The sequence below is a fragment of the Poecilia formosa genome, unplaced genomic scaffold, assembly GCF_000485575.1.
Source record: "Poecilia formosa unplaced genomic scaffold, Poecilia_formosa-5.1.2 Scaffold539, whole genome shotgun sequence".
NCBI classification, from domain to species: domain Eukaryota; kingdom Metazoa; phylum Chordata; class Actinopteri; order Cyprinodontiformes; family Poeciliidae; genus Poecilia; species Poecilia formosa.
This window is the reverse complement of record NW_006800478.1, coordinates 16,536-30,158: the sequence shown is the minus strand read 5'-3', so window position 1 is coordinate 30,158 and position 13,623 is coordinate 16,536. Positions and strand designations below refer to the sequence as shown.

The 13,623-nt window shown below is 36.4% G+C and overlaps 1 protein-coding gene across 4 annotated transcripts in view; it reads right to left on the bottom strand.

The window, feature by feature from the left end:
• Positions 1 to 13,623, bottom strand: part of kif26ba (kinesin family member 26Ba) — a 41,760-nt gene that overhangs the window by 16,732 nt on the left and 11,405 nt on the right. For 3 of the 4 annotated variants that reach the window (XM_007540408.2, XM_016665019.1, XM_016665017.1), the window contains exons 6-9: positions 12,150 to 12,336; positions 7,839 to 8,028; positions 2,022 to 2,193; positions 152 to 490 (exon numbers count right to left, since the gene is read on the bottom strand). In XM_007540408.2, the coding sequence (XP_007540470.2) occupies positions 152 to 490; positions 2,022 to 2,193; positions 7,839 to 8,028; positions 12,150 to 12,336 (888 nt within the window). The remainder of the gene's footprint in view (positions 1 to 151; positions 491 to 2,021; positions 2,194 to 7,838; positions 8,029 to 12,149; positions 12,337 to 13,623) is intronic. The other variant, XM_016665018.1, reaches the window with a different exon arrangement.

Here is a 13,623-nt window from a genome sequence, read left to right as displayed (position 1 = left end):
TTTCCATAAGTCTTTTTCATTCTGACATTTAGCAACTATAAAGAAGTTTGGTAATCCTGACTGAACTAAAGCAGGAAGACTTTCATCTGATTATGTGAATTATGTTTTTGCCTTACATTTGGTTTCAGGTGGATTGACCTTGACCCCTGACCTTGTTCTGGACTCCAGTTGGTGGACCTTGCCCTTGTATCTGATGCTGCTCAGGTGTTTTTCCTCGGAGCAAAGCTGGGACAATCGGGACAAACTCCGGCGGCCCCTCGTTGTCCGTCAGCTCTCTGTCCGACACCGCCGCCCCGTTTGGGCCCACGTAGATCACCGTGTCGCAGGACTGCTCACTGCTGGAGTACTCGTCCGGGTCGCTGGATAGCCTCAGCAGCGGCAGTTCGGAGTCGGCGTCGCCTCGGTGATGGAAAGGTCGCAGGTGGGTTGGACGACGCATACGACCCTCCTCACAGGAGCTTTCTCCTCCAGAGGAACTCGACGTATACTGCTGCAAAAAGACAGTGAGGAAGGTAATTCAAACGTTTTACCTTTTTTTCTTATTTTAATTGATAACCCGACATACAGTTTCTTGTTTCAAAGCAATTTTAAAAGTAGTAATTTCAAAATTAAAAACTACAACAGGTTTGTGTAAAACTAGTCTCATCTTTTAAATTGTTGCACAACTTTCTTACAGGGAAATTGACCCAATATCTTCAAAGTTGCTATTTAGATACATTTTTTAAATATAATCTAAAGTTGGGACATTTTTTTTGTTTATTGGCTCAATAATAAACTAAGCATGAAAGAACATATTGAAATAAGCCAAATATTCACATTTTTGAAGAAAAGGGATCTGTACATCGTTGCAGATCTAAAACATAAGAAGAGTCAGACATACGGTTCCCAAATTATCTGGTTGTTTTCTTAGAACAAAACGCTTCTGAGTAAAAGTGACGGAGAATGAGAAATAATCAGTGTTGTACCTAACATTTGTTTTTGTTTTAATTGGACTTTTTCCATGAAAATGCCACCTTTAAAGGGACATTATGACAATGCTGCATAATATCAAGAACAATTTAAAAAGAAATTTGACTTCACATCAAACTTCAACATCAGGCGGCTTGTAACTGGTGATAAAAATGAGGTTTTGACCAGGCAACAGTTAACACGTCTGTCAGTACGATAAACGGCAGACAACCTGTCAAGCTAAACAGCTAATATTAACTTGTAAGGCTCCATCTGACATGTTTCTCTCTTAGAGTGTAATCTGAACACATTTTATAGTTATTGTCTAGCTATAAAAGTTATAACAATATGCAGCACTATTTTAACAGCAATAATAGTTTTAAAAATCAAATCAATTAGCTTTTTAAAAATTATTTTAAAAGTCTAAATTAAGAGGATCTAAAGTCAAATTCCTTCCTTGGTGAATAAAGCTTATTCTGACTCAGCTTTTGTGATATTTTTTAAGACAGAATACTAATGTTATAACTGCTGATAAAGTAATGTTGCACACAATAATGAAAAGTATTGAGCTTAATAAAATACATTTAAGCAGTTAAATCTATTAGCTCATGCTGTATTTTAAATTTATATTTAGAAAATAAATAAAGCAATCATCAATAAATTAGTCAATATATAATGACTCATCATAAACATAAAGACCAGAATTTAGATGTTATTTAAGATTCTGTTACAATATTTCACATCTGAAATGTTGTTTTTAATGCCATTCTGTTTAACCGTTTCTGCCTTTCTTAGCATTCCTGAAAAAACTGATCATAAAAGAGAAACGATGTAATAAACCGCATCTGTTGTAACTCTGTGAATACGCTTTATGTTTCTGAGATAACTCTATTTTAGCCGCCCTGCAGGGATTTCTAAGAATAAAACATGCAGCCAGTATTACAATAACAGTTCAGGAGAGTGCGCCGTCAGTTACAAGTACTTTATTTTCCTGGTTGTGTCGTAGCCAGACATTAACACGCCGTGTTGAATTTGCGGTTTAATTTTAGTCAGAAGGAAAACATCAAACTCACCACAGTTACTTTAGTTTTCTTCTTTTTCATGCGGAGGACGCGTGAAGCAATCTGGATGGTGGAGAGGGTTTCGGAGAAATCTCTCGGCGAGGCGGAGATGTGAGCAATCATGGTGGTCCTGCAGTTCATGTTGCCTAGCGACTCCCTTAGCAACATGGTCAGCTTGCTGTCCCTGGTTACACGTATAGATGAGACGTGAGCAGTGAAGACAGGTTTGAAGTGCATACATGTGTTCGACGTGACTGAGTGGGTTTTCAAACAGAAAGCCTTGTTTGTCTGACAGATTGGAGTAATTACAGCTCCTTGAGAAAGTGTTCACTCCTCTTGGACTTTTCAGAATCTCAAGTTTCCGATTTATTTGTGTGTCAGTGCGTAAGGAGTGTAGTGCAGTTTGATCTGTTTGACTAGGAAAGAGGCATTTATGCACCAAACAGTCAAAATAAATTTAGACTTTCCAGGAAATATTTTTTTTACAACTAAAGACCTGAAAAGTGTACAATGTGTCCTCCTGATTCAGTATTTTGTAAAACCACCTTAAAACACAGTTACAGCTTCAGGTTTTTTGGGATATATCTGTATGAATTTTTTATATTAGGAAACTGACATTTTTGCTTCAGGTCTGGACTTTGACTGAGCCATTCTGACTAATGAACCTGCTATTATTAGTAGAGATGCACAATATTGGGTTTTTGGTCGATATCCGATATGCCGATATACTAAAACTCATTTGGCCAATAACCGATACCAATAACACATGCTAAAAGGAGGCTGAAGACGATGCAACACTTTCAACTTGTGTTATGTTTAATGTCAAATTTATTCATGACTTCTGCTCTCTCTAAGACAAAGACACTCAAACAGTTCAGATCTGACGTTGTGCTTTGCTGCAGGCTTCATTGTCACTGGTTTGTCATATAAAAACAACACCTTTTACACCTGTGAGTTATTTTGACGGACTGGCCGATGTCCGATATTAAAGCTAATATCGGTCGATACCAATATCATGCCGATAATAATGTGCATCCATAATTATTACTGTAGCTCTGATTATGACTGGGGTAATTTCTAAAGGTGAATCTCAAGTCATCTGCAGGTTTTTCCATCTATTTCCTGCTCCTGCTTAAGAAAAGCATCCCACACAGCATGATGCTGCCATATTGCCCAGTGTTTATTTTCTTCCATACTATTAATTATACTTACTGACTTACATTTGTCCTGTCTTCACATTCAGCTATTTGTGTTTATATCAAAAGGAATGTAAACATTTCAAGCAGTGTGAATACTTTTGCGAGGCACTGTGCTTTTCGCAAATTTAAATATTTGTCAAAAATATATATTTAAAAAAAAACAGCTAATTTGTTACAAAAGTAAAAGAAAGGTTGTCAGGAAACTCTGTTTAGATCTTATACAGTCTAACATTAGAGTCTTGTGAGAGGTTTACATTAACAGATGGTGGGAAGTAAAACTAGGCTGTGTGTTTAAGAGAAGACTTTCTCCTGGGTGGGCCGCTGTAATCATTTATATCTCAGATCTGTGTGTGCAGCAGCAGGTTGACAGAGAACAGCTCCTCTGTGTCCCGTTAACTCATGCTGTTGTCCTTTTTCTTTTTTTATAAAAAAACACAGCCTGCAGTCATGTGTACATTCACAGACACACACACAAATTATGCACACACTCCTACCCTGACCTCCTCTTTTTCATCACTGCTCTCTTCCTCTCCTCTTCTGCCGTGGGCTTCAGCAAACCCTCCTCTCCCTCCTTAAATCTGCCTCTATCTCTGCGTCGCTCCCTGAGATTAATGTAGGTAAACTCATGACTCATGAAGTATTCATTTGGATATTAATTCAAGTGCTGAGCTTGTTGGATTAGATCGCAGCGCTCAGTTTCTGCTAAATCTATAACTAGATCTTCTCTAGGAAAGAAAACTTTCGACTTGTGAAATTATGATCTTCGTGGGTGAACTATCAATAATCAGTCTAGCATTTTAAATCCCAGAGCATCACGTTTTGCATAAGGTTAAAATCAAGATCAATCCATCCATTGTCTGTATGTGTTTATCGGTGCGGGGTCACAGAAAGGCTGCATCTCTCTAAACTGCCCTTAACACTGAGGGCAATTAACCTAAGAAATTTTGGGCAGTAAGTAGAAGCCAAAGCATGAGGAAAGAGCCCACGCTTGGCGCTCAGCATGCAGATGCATCCCCGCATGGGATCCACACTGTAAAACATTTCACTTAGTTGTGTCTACTGTCTTCTGCTCTTTAAGCCAAATAAATTTAATGAGTTTTAGATTTTGAACCTAAATGTGAGTTTGTGAAAGATAAACTTACATCAGTAGGTTGTGTTAACTTTTATATTAAGAGTTAAGAGTTTTTAGGTTGGCACTTAAAAACTGAAAGAAGAAAAAGACGGGAGTGAGAACTATTTCCCAGAATGCTTAGCGGCTGTTTTTGTATCCTGAGAAGGAAGTGTGTTACGTTGATCTGACTCTTGTGTTGTTAAGGTAAATGTTTATTTTAATGCTTGAGGATAATGTCCTGTTCACACTAAATGTTTCTGAAAAAGATGCAGTGCTTTCAGAAATCAAATAATGTAAATAAAACCAGTTCATATTCATTTAAAAACAGCAACACTAATGTTTTAACTCAGGAAGAGATCAGAAATCTACATTTGGTGGAATAACCAGGAGGTTTTCAATGGGGTTCAGTGCAGTGGAGTTTTGCTGTGTTTAGACATTATTCCAATGTTATAAGTTTAAAAATCTGTTAGTGGAATAAATACGTTTTAAAAAATCTGTATTTATGAATCATTGACTTCAAACAAGCTCTTCTATGTTGCTGAAAAGTTAATTTCCAAGTTAAAACACTCAAAATGAGACAAAACAAAAATATTTGCACTAGAAGCTTAAAAAAAACAACTTTGCTTGAATCAATACCAAACACATCAAATAATGTTTTTTCCAATTTCCACTCAAAATTGTAACTGTACATTTCTATTTTTCATGGTTGTAATTCATATATACAGTCTGTGATTACTTCTAAAATGTGATGAATAATTTTTGACTTCTTGTTCTCTTTCCTCCATCTTCAGCCAGCTCTGCCATCACCAAGTTATTTTCAGCCAGAAAACTGCTCCTCTCTGCATGTGTTATTCTTTTTCGGCCTCTCCATGTAAACCCTTAGAGAGAGCAGAGTGTGAAAATCAATACTCCGAGCAGCCGGTCTGGAACCTATGGCTTTGCCAAAAAAATATCTGAAATCATGTTTTTTGCCACTATGACGCTCGTTCTGAACTTCTGCAAATCCCCTCGGCCATTTCCTCATGCCCAAGCGCCTCGAGTTTCTGCCATGTGCCTGCATGATCGCACAAACCAAGAGCAGCAATGAGCAGCCATGCAAATCACAGCAGATACATGAGGTGGAGTGCCTGATCATGCACTGTAAAACATTTGAGTGGCTGCAGCGGTCACTGACGGTCGTTAAATTAGCATTTTTAAAGCTTCTACTTAAGGAATGCTCTTAAGTTTTTTTTTTAAAAAAAGGAGAAAAAGATTTTTAGCCTGTGTTTACTTATTCTGTGACATTTCTTGTCTTTTGAGTAAAGATTTTATAAGTCAGTAAAGCTACTACACTGTAAAACATTTGAAGGTGGTTTAACTTGGAAATGAAAATCCATCTGCTGCCTTGAAAATGCAACTTAAGCCAACAAGAAAATTGTTTTGGTTTTTACTCAATTATAGTTCATGAAGTTGATTTAACAACAAGAGACAGGTTGTCTAAAAAATGTTTTAAGTTCATTAATCTTGAATTGTGAGTTTTAACTTAATGCTGCAATTTAAACCAAATAATTATTTCACAATATGTAAGAAAAAACAGCCCTCACCTGGTTAAAGAGCTACATTTCTCTAGTATTAAGTTAAAATAACTACTGTTTTACTTTATAATAATTTAAATTCTTGATGGGGTTAGGGTTAACAAGAATTGAATGAACAAAATTTTATTAAACATTACAATGAATTCAGGCCAGAAACTTTTAGTATGAACTGGAGATTATCCTCAAGATTTAAAATAAACATTGTCTTAATAAAACACAGGAGACAGATCAACGTGACACACTTCCATCTCAGGACACAAAAACAGTCGCTAAGCATTCTGGGAAATAGTTCCCATTCCTGTCCTTTTCTTCTTTCAGTTTTTCAAGTGCCAACCTAAAAACTCAAGTTTATTAACTCTTGGAGGTTTGACAAAATTAATAAGTTAACACTGTAATAATAACTACTGTAAGTTTATCTTTCACAAACTCACATTTAGGTTCAAAACCTAAATGTTTTGAACCTAAATATTTAGGTTTAGGTTAAATTTATTTGACTTAGAGAGCAGAAGACAGTAAAAGCTGCTCAAATGTTTTACACTGTCAAACTGTCGCACATCGATTATTGGAATATACTATTGATTAATAACACAAATAATCCACTGATCAGTTCAAAGTGTAGGCAAAGATCAACCATCAGTTCACCAAAGACGTCAAGTGAATATCATCAAGGATCTTTGATGCTTTATATAACTTAACAATAGATATCTTTTGTAATTGCTTATAGATTTAGATTTTTTTAATGTGATAGTTTAATCAAACTGTCATAAACATGACATAACACCTCATGAAGGAGTCTTCATGAATGTTTATGATTGTTTATTCTGTAAATAAAGACACTTTTAATACTAATTTGCATTAAAAATTGCATTAAAGGTCAATTAAATGTGTCGTTATTTACTGAATGACACTTCATAATAACAGTGTCTCAATTTAAAGAGAATAATGTAACTATGAAGAGCTATGTGAGTGAACAGCCTTTTGAAAAGGAGATGTTGTATAAATGATGATGCATGGCCTTTAAAATAATCAGTTTCTGACTCCAGTCTGAGTCACCAGGCGAAGCTCTGTGTGCCTCTTCAGTGCTTATATAAGCATTAGGTTGTTTTGCAATGTAAATTCAAAAGACAGAGATTAAATTAACCTTGCAAAAAAAAACAACAGATACACAACTTTAAAAGATAAAAGAAACGAGAGAAGTAAAAAGTTCACCTGAATATTTATGGCTTCACAATCAGCTGCTTCAGGATATTAAAATCAATACATAAAAAAATTTTCCAGCTATTTTTCTACATTTATTATCAAATATTTCTGATTTAATTGTTTATCCTTTCTATTAATTTTTATTTTTCAGTAATGTTTCTTTCATTACTTTTCAAATGTATTTGCAGCACAAATTTTTGTTTGTCTGTTTTCTTTGCATTATTCCTTCTTTCTGGATACCAGGAAGGGGAATGTCAGTTGTTTCCTAATTTTCAACAATCTCATATTCAAGTTAATTCTGTTTCAACATTTTTTTTTATTATCTTCCTTTTTCTCTCTCTACAACTTTTTAGCTCAGGTTACAATTTATTATCTCCCCTTTCTCATCTTTGCTGGTCTGTAAACCAGAATATTTATGAATATGGAGGAGCATCTGTTGTTGTTTAAAATGTTAAGTTCCCCAAACCTGAAGCATCTATAGGAACGTCTTCTCTGCTCTCCTCCTCTCTTCCTGTCCTCCTACTCAGTCTTTGCCTCACTCCTCGCCACATTTATCTCACATTTGGTAATTTGGCCTCTTCTTCTCTCCTCTTCAGGATCCAATCAGTTCATTTTTGCACACTTCCTCTCTGCACTCCCCGCCCACACACACACACACGCACGCACACACACACACACACACACACACACACACANCACACACACACACACACACACACACACACACACACACACACCAACCTACTTGTAGGGAATGTGTTTGCTGCCGTTGACCAGGGCCAGAATCACGTTCCCGAGGGCGGACAGGGAAAGGCACAGAGGAGCTGAGCTTGGTGAAGAGCTTTCTCTGCTTTTCCCGCCGCCGCCTCCTCCCAGGGCTTTAGCATCACAGCTCCCCAGGTCCAGCAGGTGGAGGCGACTACGACCTCCTGACACTGAAATGTGTGAAAAGCAGGTCAGTAAAAGCAGAGGAAGAAACAAATTGGAAATAAACTGAATTCAAGGTTTCTGTAGGTTTCAGCAAGTAAAATGTAAGACTTTTTTAGACCTTTTATTGCCACTTTGAATTAAATGTAAGACTGAAAAATCTATAAATATAGAGGATGGTTGGGGGTACTTAATACATTATGATCAAGCATAATAAGAATTGTGACACTGGATTGTTTCCCCCTAGCTAGCAAGCTAGCTAGCTAACAAGGATATATATTAGCAGCTAGTTGCCTCAAAAGCCTCAAACTTTTGGCTGACAGAAAAGTCCTGCAAGAAAAAAAAATCTACATTGATAACTAGGACCAATTTTGATAATTACGACAAATTGGAATGCATGTGCAATTAAATATTTTTGTAAAATGCGTTGAGAAGACATGCATTGTGAATTAACACTATATTATTAAACTGAATTGAATTAAATTGAATAGCCCTGCCACTATAAAATTTAAGACTTGTAATTAAAATATTTAAGGCCAACTTACATTTCCTTAATGAATTTAAGACATTCATGGCCTTAATTTTAGACATACAAGTTTAAGACTTTTTAAGGATGTGTGGACACCCTGGAATTGAAATGTTTTTATTCTAATAAGATAGTAACTACATACTAATAATAGAGACACATTAGGTGACCAGTATTTTGACGTTATCCCTACAGCTGCAGCTCTTACTGAGATATAAGGGTGAATGCTCACCGTTAGCACAGGAGTACCTCAGGGCTGTGTGCTCAGCCCACACACTTTCCAACCGTTTTTTATCCGTACATGAATCAAACATGAAAAAAACGCATAAAAAAAGAAGACCGTACACTAGGCATAGTGACAAAAAACTTGTTTTTGAAAACCAGGAAGTCGAAGGCAAAAATACTTAGATTTTATAGCACCAAAAATTAGAAAAAGAATCACAGCTAATAACCATCAACAAAGACAAAAAGCCTCTCAGTCCCTTCACCGTTTCAGAAAGTTAAGGAGAACTAAACTCCCTCAGAACTGCTGGTCAGTTTCTCAAAATGCTCAACAGAAAACATCCTGACAAGCTACTTGATGGTTTAGTTTTCCAGCTGCATCCAAGACCCTGAAATAGCTCTTTCTGTAAAAGCAGCACAGAACTTTGCCTTGTTTTCAGTTGCCACAGGTCAAACAGCTGTAGAGCTGTTCCTGTTTGAAAAGGGCAAAAAGTATTTTCAAAGACATTACTCACCGAGGACATAACCTTTTCCAGCTCCTCCTTTCAGCAAGATGTTACAGATCAATGAGGGTACATAAAAACAGACTAAAACGCTTATTCCTTTATTCAGCTGCAGCTTTGTCTGTTTCAACTTTATTAGCCCACTTATACTAAATTACAATTTTAAATCTGGCTTCTAGTTTTAACCAAACAAATTTAAATAAATGGTGTAATAAAGTAGCTAAAGATCTAATTTAAAACTGGTTCCAATTTGTACATTGTCAGAATACACCACAGTTTATTTCTTTAGTTGATAACTAAAAGGTTCAAAGGTCAGGGTTTTGTGGCTTACCAACCACTCAAAAATAAATGAAAAAGCACCAATTATGGCACTGGAGCCTTTCATTTGTCTCTTAATGTGTCTGAATTAAAAACAGAAGCTTAAATGAGTTTTATATGTTGATCGTTTGTGACAGGGTTGTTTGTGATTTAGAAGCATAATAAAAGAAAAATAGACTAGTGTTGGCTAAAACAAACATTTCATTTCAGCCTGTAGATAGTTAGTCTGTACATAGATAATTTTCAGGTGTTGCAGTTAGTCCGTGTGACGTAGCGCTGTTCACGTCATCGTCACGTCGCACTCAGCACAGCGGCAAACTGAGGTCCTGCGACATGCTATATATCTTAGTAGTAGTCAAAAACAAAAGTTCTGCAGCTCACCCTGAAAAACTTTCCACCTCTATCTTCAGTTTTTCTTTTTAGTGACCTAATCTAAATTAGAGGCCCAGTACAGTAAATCTACAACAGATGAAGTATGTAAAATTAGCTTGATATTTAAATTGGTGAGGGAAATATCACAATGCAGACTGTACACTTGTCTTGTGTAGATTAGATGAAATTGTAAATCACCCTTTTAAAGTGCAGGAATGAGAGTAAAGACTTCGGCAAGGACTCTCAGTTGACAAAAATAAAAGCTTCTGACAACTGTTTGTTTCTTGGCAATGAGAAAGAATGTCATGTCAAAAATTACGCTGAGTTTTTACAGAAAAACCTTTGGAGTTGGGGAGGTTATGTACTCCCAAACATCTTGCATCTGTTTTACATTTCATCCATTATTTAAAGCCGTCCAGCAAAGCATTCAGTGGGGCTTTATCTCTCCTGCTTACAATCAAGTAGATTTAAGATTAGTGGAATGATATCTGATTTTCGTCTAGGATGAAACTGAACTGGAGCTTTTAAAAAGAGAACAAAGAATGGATCCCTGCCCAATCCAACAGGACAATTTAGTGAGTTTGATGGTGAAGCTGCAGCTCTTAAGATAAGATTCAAACAACTCTAACAAACTTTTTATTGAAGCACAATGACAAATGGATGAAGATTAAACTAAAAGGAATGTTTTCGTCAATGTGCTTTGCTTCCAAGTTCCAAAATAGGGAAAACTGAGTAAATATCAAAATGTGTTTGCAATAAAAGACATTTTAGCAAATGAAGTCCAGGGTCAGCTGAAAGTAAAATGAGAACAATGCATGCTCTCACATTACAGTTATTCATCCCTAATCTCTGTGTCTCTTCCTATCATGCATGTTGACAATTATGCTAACACACACACACACACACGCGTATTTATTGCTGACCACAATTAGACTTTTAATTGACTTCCTTAAGTTTATTTACTACTTTTTAAAATAAATTCTAAAGGAGCCTGTCAAAGTGTCCATATCAGACTTGAATCAGAGGCATCAGTGGAGCTGATTTGAGTGTCAAAGCATAAACTGGTTAAGACAACAGATAGTTTGTGTCTGTCTGTTGTATGTGATGAAAATGTCCAGGCTTAGCTAAAATGCTGTCAGTAACAAGTTGACTATCATTGACTTACTCCATTTTGTATTTCAACAACAGTGTATAAGTTAAATATAACTAAAATGCTAAGGTTAGCCAAAAATGATGTCAACAGCATGTAGGTTGTCAGTAGCAAGTAGATAAACCTTGTCTTGTCCTTCTCAGTATGAAAACATTATTGAAGAAACTAAAGTTAGCAACAACACTATAAGAACAATAACAATGCTAGCTAAGATGTAGCCAATAGTTGTTGGGGGATTAATAGCATGTTGACTATTCTTGGTTTACTCCCTTTAGTATGCTAACATTGTAGAAGCTTAAATTAGCAACAATGCTAATGCTAGCTAAGATGTAGTCAATAGTTGTTGGGGATTAATAGCATGTTCTCTAATATGGATTTACTCTATTTAGCAAACAATATTGCATATGCTAAAAATTAGCAACAGTGCTATGATTTGATAAAATGCAGTCAGTAGCATGTGGGGTGTTACTAGCATGTTTGGTATATTACTGGAGATCAACATGACATGCTAGTCTCCACATGCTACTAGCATTTGATACATTTTTGCTTAATGCTAACACTGTGCTAACTGTAACAGTTACCACTACATTCCTAATCCGTCCCTTAAACTAGAAGTAATTTTCAGCAAACTCGAACAATTTTAAAAAATCTGTATTATGCTGCGTTACGACTGAGCTTTGGTCCCACACGGCAGGTGATCTTAGAAGAGTTATTATACTCGGAAATAGCTCTGAATAGGAAACACTGACAAGTACATTAATGCGCACACATTTTGTGCATGAGAAGTGTCAGACTCTGTCTCAGTCACATGCAGTGACTCAGTTTGATTGTGTTATCAGACTGTTATTCTCTAAGCACTGAATTATTATTAATAGATCACACAGTGGCATACTGGTGACAGATTTGCATTTATAACACACAAGTCTGAATATCATATTTCAGACAAACTTTCTTTTCCTCAATAAAATGAAAAACTAGATCTGCTGCAGGAAAACACATCTCAATGGTGGTAATGTTTTCCTAGCATAGAGTACTCACTCCCTCCTTTGCCTGTCTTTTCCATGCGGTACTGGTAGATGTGCAACGTGAAGAGCATGTGGGAGTTCCTGTGTTCTTCTTCTGTGGTGCTGGGCCGCTGGCTGCTGTGGCGAGCTGTGATGGCCGCATCCAGGAACCAGGCCGCCTTCTCTGGGGTGGGAGCACGGAGCTCCGACTGGTTTTGGAGCTGGAAAGCATCCAGATTTGAAAAATAATGTTGCATCAATGTTACAGACATGATAGGATGGGGGAGGTAAGAGGAAACCAAATTAAGCCAGAGGGATTTGAGTCACCAGCCAAAAAGTATTTATACGATGATTATGTTTACAATGAGGATTTGACATGTAGGGCTCTGCTAGTAATGGTTCACCTGCAGGTATGTGACATACAAAGAAGCTGCAAGGAGTGGAAAATGTGTGTGTGTGCTGCAGGATGTAATTACTGATGAGATTATGCCAGATTAGTTAGGGATTATACAGATGTGTTTGCACCAGACCCTCTAATCCTATAAACAAGCAGAGATTCTGCTGCTCACTTGTTGCTGTCACTTTGTGACAATCTGACTACTGTGGTGTGTTTTTCCTGAAAAAAGGAAAAAAAACAAACTATAATACTGTTAAACTTTGGTGAAAGCCGTCCTTTGTGGTCAGAATCAGCTGTTTAACATGTTTTGTATATGTGTGTTGCTTTATTTGGCAAAAATCAGACTGCATTTGTCTGGTTAACACAATTTGCATTGATTTTATTGCTCAGCATTTCCATCTACAATTTTAAAAAAATACTGAATTGCAGTGAAGCAAAACTGATAACTTGACAATTTTGGCTCAGATTTGGACACCACTCTGAGATTACGTAATCATGGACAAACAGCAAAAGTAATGCTGCTGCTATTCTCTAATTTGTTAGTCTATTTAGTAATAATTTAGTGGTTGTTTGAGTTTTGTATGAAGCATGTTAAAAAGTCATAATCTGATAAGGCAGATTACGTTGTTTTATCATTACACTATTTGATTTGTGGTTTTTCGCTCTTTGAACAGGCATAATGCCTTTCAGTTAAGGTAAAATAGTAAAATAATATTTACATTTCAAGGTTCCCCTCAGAAAACTTGCTAAGCTCAGTGGTTTGAAAATATCTCTTGATAATTATGTGTTATTGAAAGATTGGGAGATTAATATCTGAACACCAACTATAAAGTCTTAAAAAGTGCAAACATTAAAAAAAAAACTTAAATAAATAAGCAATGCTAAGCCTGGTGGGGGCCCAAGCCTGGTGGCCCGCCAGGCTTATAATAGACTGGGGGAAACCCTGCATTCGATTGATTAAAGTTTTTTATCAAGTACTTTTTCCTTCTGTACTTTTGATTCTCATTATTTTCAAATGTCACAAGGGTGTGTTTCTGTCCCAACTCCCAAAGACAGAATCGACTTTTAAAAGTTAAAAATAAATTGTGAAGCAAATTGAAAACATTTAAAT